Raw genomic sequence first — 6,605 nt, 5'->3', positions numbered from 1 at the left:
TCACAGTCCAAGTTTTCTTTTTAAGTAACACTTAGACAAAGGTCTTGATAAAGCTTATCGCATACTAAGTGTCGAGCTCCATTTGCCTAATAAAACTCTTTCACGGTAACCTGAATACTAATCGATCAAATGCAGGTGTCGACCGGAACTAAAAACAAACTTTGCCAAACAAATACGTGAGAAACTTTCATTATTAGTGAAAATGGAATTCGCTAACGTAGGATCTTGCTCAGAGTTTTTTTCTTGGAAACCTTTTGTGAAAGCTTGTTAGGTTATAGTTAAATCCTATCTAGTTTCACTTGAAATTATTCATTTAAAAAGCGTAAATTGTTTATGATTGAACCGTTTTTGGTTGCTTGCGGCGTTTTGTAAACATATGACTTCCGTCTCGCTTCTTTTATGAGAAACACAAATACAACGATTATCTTGATAGTTTAGATAGTTCTTTATTAAACTCTAACATATTTTTTAGGAAAAGAGAACACATGGCATTTGTGTCTTCGACTCACAGTATTTAATTCGAAGTAACTATATTGCCATAAAACATACACAACAAGTACAATAAACTTTGGCTTTTGTAAGTAATTCATATTTTTCAAACTCCAAATTATTACTAAATCTTCTGTTTGACTTAATGGCGTGTTTTAGATTAAAAGAAACAAGCCCATTTTAGCTTAGCAGCAGTGAGAGGCCTTTATTAACTCGAAAATTGCCTTTATTTAACAAGCTAAAACTCAGACTCACATCGCCGAATCATTAGGGCCTAATTGAATTCCCATAGCCACTTTGCAATTCAGTTAAACAGGTCTAAAAAAGAAGTTTTTTTTTTAAATCTTTGTTAGACTTAATGTCTCTCTTTTCTTCCCCAACAGAACGAAGAATTTCTTTGCTACAGAAACATCTGTTTTCCCTCTCGTGTGGCAGTGATTTCACTAAGGGTTGTTTAGTTTTTCCACGTGCGAACAGTAACGAAATCACGTTCCTAACAATTCAGAACAATTTTCTTCAAAACTATAAACTGTGGACGTATACTCATATTCATAGTCGAAATACTAAGTAATCCTCAAATTCACTCTTAAATTAAGGCCTTCGGTTACTGAGGCTTGCTATGCTTTTAGAATAATGCTGATAAGCGCTTTAGTGCGGTGCTTAATTGAGCTAAAGCAAGCGGCGCGAGCGAGAAAGATCAATTCTAAATTACCCGTGGACAGATGTTTGACCCGCTGAATAAACAAGACGTAATAGTGTATTATCTTTTATAGTGGCCCATGCTCAATTATACTTCGCTTGGAACCACGGTGGGGCCTGGTTAACTGTGCGAGTCTGCAGCCGGACTTTTAGCGCCAAATGTCCATGAAAAGCTTACTATTGTAAAACAGAGATTGTGGTTTAAATACGACTCGTGTGAAAAAAGATAAAGCGGTGAAATCCCCGAACACAGGTGAATGAAAGAGGGTGGAATCACGACAATATCTTCTTTGTTATCCCCATTCATAAGCTGGGAATTGCGCTGTGTTATTAAAGTGTAATTACAGTAATTGGCGAGTCATGTTGGATTGAATTAAGGCTGAGATTGACTGTTGAATTTACACTGCAGTGCGATTACAAATGGCGCACCCGGCCGGCTGAGAAAACACGCAATAACCATACATCTTTTCTCCGTATTATCCATTTTATTGCGATTTGGAGTCCCAAGGAGACTATCCCCAACAAATGTTTATCAGATCAGATGCCATTAGGGTTGATAGAAATATGCTTAGCGTTATAATTTTTGTAGACTTTTAGTGAATAGGGAATGGATGAATTGAATGAATTGGGGAAACTGAATGGGAAAACTAAATCCTTGCTTTTGGCCTTTTTATTCATCAAACTCCAGTAAAGATGCAGTTTATGAAGTTTCCATAGGTTTAACACTCGTACCAAAGATCAAAACGATGAAAGAATTCGGTTAACTGTTTCATAGCACATATTTTTATTTATAAATAAGTCAATAAATTGTCAAGCTAATCACCCTGTTTGTAGCTGGAATACTGCTTTATAAGATCGCAGAGTAATACGTGGTCGAGTCGAAGGCATAGAAGACGCCTCGGCCATACCTTACGATACCGCAGGCAGAAAAGAAACGCAGGCGCTTGGGATTATTGTCCCCTCCCCCTTAAGGATAGTGAAAAGGGTCGTCGACCGTCTCTTGTAGAATGTGTCTTGACGGGCGAATATTTAACGAAATATTGATAATAATGTATCGTTTTAAAGATGAATAATTATATATACATATATCTACATTTAGTGATTTGTTAATGCGGTATGAAAAAATTAACTGTATCATAGCACATATTTCTATTTATAAATAAAACAATAAATTGTCAAGCTAATCACCCTGTTTGTAGAGTCTCAGAGATTCAGTCTCGGTTTCTAACGTTTAGAAACGCCTGCGGAAGAGGCTAGCCATGCAACTCACTGGGGATTGGAAATTCCGGCGCCCAGGAATTTCCAGAGGGGAGAGGGGGGGGGGGGGGGGTAAAATGCCCCTTTTCCTTAACAGTTACTGTATTTATCTTTTTCCAGGGGGTCGGAAATTCCAGAGGGGTGGGGGGGGGGGGTCATACCTCCGACCCCCTCAATAAGGGAGGTATGGATATTTTCTGGAACTACACAATATCCCTTATATCATCGTGGGAAACCGAACCGCAACATGAAATCTAGAAAAAACTTGTCCCCAGTCCCTCGTTTCCATGACCCCGAAAAAAACGGCGTAGAGAACTAAACAGACCAAATAGACCTGATTTTGCCGACTCAAAAATCACCCCTCTACAATCGGGTAAAACATTTCCTGACAATTTTTTTTTTGTAGAAGGAGGCAGGTTTCTTTTTACGATTTTATATACTCTTATACACAGGGTTGCTGTAATATCGCTTAATGTACGTAGAACTAGTTGTCTCATCTCCTCACAGCTAAAAGATATAAGAGGTTGATAAAGCTCAACTTTCATTGTTTTGTTGATTTTTTTATTGTGAAAAAAAAACCCCGGCATATATTGTTCTGAAAGCAAGCATACCTTGAGGATAATTTTAGTTAAAAACGAGCCGAACCTTTTCCAAACTATGCTAGTACATCTAGTATATGACTGTGCTGTTTAAGACTCTTGTATGTAACCCACGGAATCCTTGGTATAGACCCTCTGTAAACAACACAGCTTAACTTGCCACCCTTTATTTGCTTCGATCTCCAAATAAGAGACAAACTCTGCATTTAACCTCTCCATATTTACATCTTAGTCGTGTTGACCCATAAAAATACCTGTGTTGTCTTGGGAGAACTAGTTTATTTTGTCCAAAGCTTTTACTCTTCTTTTCACACGTACTTAACGGGAAAAAGTTATATCTACAGTGGAGTAAGCTTTTCACGATTCGGAGTTCATCGAAAAAGCAACAATAGAGCAGTCGAAACGACAAGACCTCCCTTTCTTTCAATAAGACTCGGAACCAAAAATAAGTCGAAGACAAATAAGAAATGAGGCGACGTCGAGCAAGTTTTTCTAATCAAAATGTGAAAAACGTCCGCATTGTCATATTTGGGAAAGACGGTGTCGGGAAGTCAGGTATGAAATTATCACGATCCAGTTATCCAGTTAGCTAGAGCATTAGACATAAGAACACGTTTACAAGGCTATTTTTATATTTTTATTACCATGTATAATTCGTTTATTGGATGTTTATTTTGCTTCGTATTATCAACAAGTGTTGGAAAGTACACCAATAATAACTTTTAATAACATTTAACAGATTGAACATCCCTTATCAAGTAAATGTAAGCTTTAAAGAAAGGATGAGTTTTAAAAGAAATAACGGTTTTCCTGTAAGAATTATTAAATCAAAGATTAGAAAAAGAAAAAAGAAAGGTAAGACGTGTCTAGAAGATCGTGTTTACCGTTCGTTCAGCGAGTGTCGTTTCACAGGTCTAGCGGGCGTTCTTATCATGTGTCCAGCGGGCGTTCTTATCACGTGTCCAGGGGGCGTGCGTATCATGTGTCCAGCGGGCGTTCGTATCACGTGTCTAGCGGGCGTGCGTATCATGTGTCTAGCGGGCGTTCGTATACCGTGTCAAGCGGGCGTTCGTATACCTTGTCAAGCGGGCGTTCTTATCACGTGTCTACCTAGTTTTCGTTTCCCATGTCTAGCGGGTGTTCGTATACCGTGTCTTGTGGGTGTTCGTATCACGTGTCTAGCCGGCGTCCATAACACGTGACTACTCCTTTTTGTACCTGTTATTGACAGCACTGACGGTCAGATTCATCACGAGGCGATTCATCGGCGAGTATGATCCATGCTTAGGTAAGATAAGTTTAAGATGTGATAAGAGCACCACTAAAGATAGTAGTAGTGTTTCTGCCTTTGTGATTTTATAACTGGTTATAACGAGCCAAACAAAAAAAATGAGGATATACATAGTTAATACGAATTTTAGGTCCCTTATTTAGTGTCACGTGCGCCTAGTTTTAAGTTCGGCTTGCGTATTGAAGAAAGACGTAGTGACGCCCCAGGTGATCCCAAAAACACTACCATTGTGATTGACAGAAGCTTCGTACCGTCACCATTTGACAGTTCACGGTCAGTATATCGCGATGGATGTGGTAGACACGGCAGGCAAGGTAAGATCACCTCTCACAAGCCTCTTTCACTTAAGCCATATCCACACGTATCCCCCAAGAGGTCCATTCCACTCAGGCCAATCCCACATATAAAAAAGATGCGTCCACACGTAGCCTTTTCATCCGCCCCAAGGGTTCATTCCACTAAGGCCCTGTCCACATGTATAAGTATAAAAAGGTATACGTCCACACGTAGCCTTTTTCTCCGATTAATTTCAACGATTGAAAAAATGTTCGAAACGTTGGCATATTTTTCGACTCTGTTTTGGTTCTCAATTTTAATCCTCATATACACAACAGACCAAGGTATCCAATAGCATATATAGAGAGAGGATAACTGTTTGCTTAAATCAATTTTTTTAAACCTAGGCTATGTCCACAAAACCGTAAATAATTTCAATAAATAAATAAAAATTCATAAAAGTCATACTTGTTTTTGTTTCTTAGAATACACCGGATAAAGTTGACGCTTTATTAGAAGCAGCAAATATCGTTTATTTACTGTACTCAGTCACAGACAGGGCCTCATTCGAGGAAGCAGCGTGGCTAGCTAGGCGTATACAGCAGAATAAGGCAAGTATGAACTCCCTGTGTTGAGAGTCAGAGGAAGACTAGGAAAGAGACAATCAGCGAGGCGAATACAGCAGGGTAAGAAAAGACTAAGCACTTCCCTATGCTAGCCTCGTCCCCAGGCGTCTTTTATTCTGCGCGGCCAGCTTTTTTAGTGATGTCACCACATGATTTGCCTGCTCAGCCCGAGAGCGTCCACCATCTTGAACCCGAAGTGCGCTGAAAGAGTAGAAGAGCGCTGACAGAGTAGCCTGTGGACAAGGCTATCCCTTGATTTCCGAGTCGACTTCACTTTCTACGGTTTAACAACGGGTCGCATCGTACCCCAAAGCTCAACTTTCTATTGTTTGAAAGCATTTGACCCCGGGCCGTATTTTAATCTTCACTTTCGATTGCTTGACAGTCTTCAGCCCCGGGCTTTGTTACGATAGTTGTAGCGACTAACAAGGACCTGAAGCACCTTAGCCAAGTGTTAGAATACGAGGGGCGCTTTCTTGCGCAGGAACTGGACGGTCTATTCGTGCAGGTCTCGATATCTGAGGGCTACGTGGAGGTACAGGAGTTACTGGAGGAAGGGATCAAGACCTGGCTGCAGAGGGATGTGGAGAGGGCCAGGGGCTCCGCCCTTGATAGGGTAAGGGAGGGGCTGAGGGGAAGGGCCAAGTCATTCAAGAAAAGATCATCGGTAGATTATCTGTTTGATTTACGAAAAGCACAGTCCACGACTTTATAGCAAGCTTTATAAAAGACATCGTCTGATACCAGCAAAGGCACATCAATTTTAAAACATAATCCATGGGGTATTGATATTTTCTGGAATCCCACATTAGAATGTAAGAGCGCTAGTAAACCGATTTACGTTACTCATTAACAAATGTCTAATATATAACATGACTTGCCCTCAATCTGAGTTGTTGTTTAGTCAAACGTAATATTATATGTAAAATTGCGTATATAGACACAGTAACTACAGCTTATTTAGAACCATTTATTGATAAAATATTGATTTTAGTATTTCATGCCTTAAAGAAGGCAAAGTGTAACGTGAAAATATAAAAATAAAATAGATATATCTATTAAATTCAACTCTGTCGCTCGCTTTTTCTCTCACACTCGTTCACTCTTTAGGTAGCAAGGTCTAAAAGGGTCTCGCTAATTCGTATATCATTATTTCATGGCACGAGAGGCACGTAGAATTAATCCCGAATCAAACACGCTGTTTTAATCACATTTTGTTTTAGATCGTGTGTATTTTTTACTCCTATATAACTCTACATTGAATTGGTATAACTCTACTTTGAGTAACCGTTGCCGTGGAGCAATTAATGGGATGTATTTTTTGACGTTTTATTTTGGTTTTATAGAATTAAAAAAAATCATAACCAC

General features: G+C 39.3%; 1 protein-coding gene across 1 annotated transcript; it reads left to right on the top strand.

The window, feature by feature from the left end:
• Window positions 1–3,273: 3,273 nt before the first annotated feature.
• Window positions 3,274–6,300, top strand: LOC5514997 (ras-related and estrogen-regulated growth inhibitor). Its single transcript, XM_032384643.2, has 5 exons — window positions 3,274–3,599; window positions 4,276–4,332; window positions 4,576–4,649; window positions 5,097–5,222; window positions 5,623–6,300. Exons 1-5 carry the CDS (start codon window positions 3,512–3,514, stop codon window positions 5,950–5,952), a joined length of 675 nt encoding a protein of 224 aa, XP_032240534.1. The 5' UTR covers window positions 3,274–3,511; the 3' UTR covers window positions 5,953–6,300.
• Window positions 6,301–6,605: the final 305 nt, after the last annotated feature.

This window comes from Nematostella vectensis, chromosome 6, assembly GCF_932526225.1.
Source record: "Nematostella vectensis chromosome 6, jaNemVect1.1, whole genome shotgun sequence".
In the NCBI taxonomy this organism is placed as follows: Eukaryota; Metazoa; Cnidaria; class Anthozoa; order Actiniaria; family Edwardsiidae; genus Nematostella; species Nematostella vectensis.
The sequence above is the reverse complement of the archived record's forward strand: the minus strand, read 5'-3'. Positions and strand labels throughout refer to the sequence as shown.

Coding starts and splice junctions, on each gene's coding strand:
- LOC5514997 (XM_032384643.2), top strand. CDS start 3,512: ATGAGGCGACGTCGAGCAAGTTTTTCTAATCAAAATGTGAAAAACGTC. Junction 3,600..4,275: donor AGACGGTGTCGGGAAGTCAG/GTATGAAATTAT, acceptor TGTTATTGACAG/CACTGACGGTCAGATTCATC. Junction 4,333..4,575: donor CGAGTATGATCCATGCTTAG/GTAAGATAAGTT, acceptor TGTGATTGACAG/AAGCTTCGTACCGTCACCAT.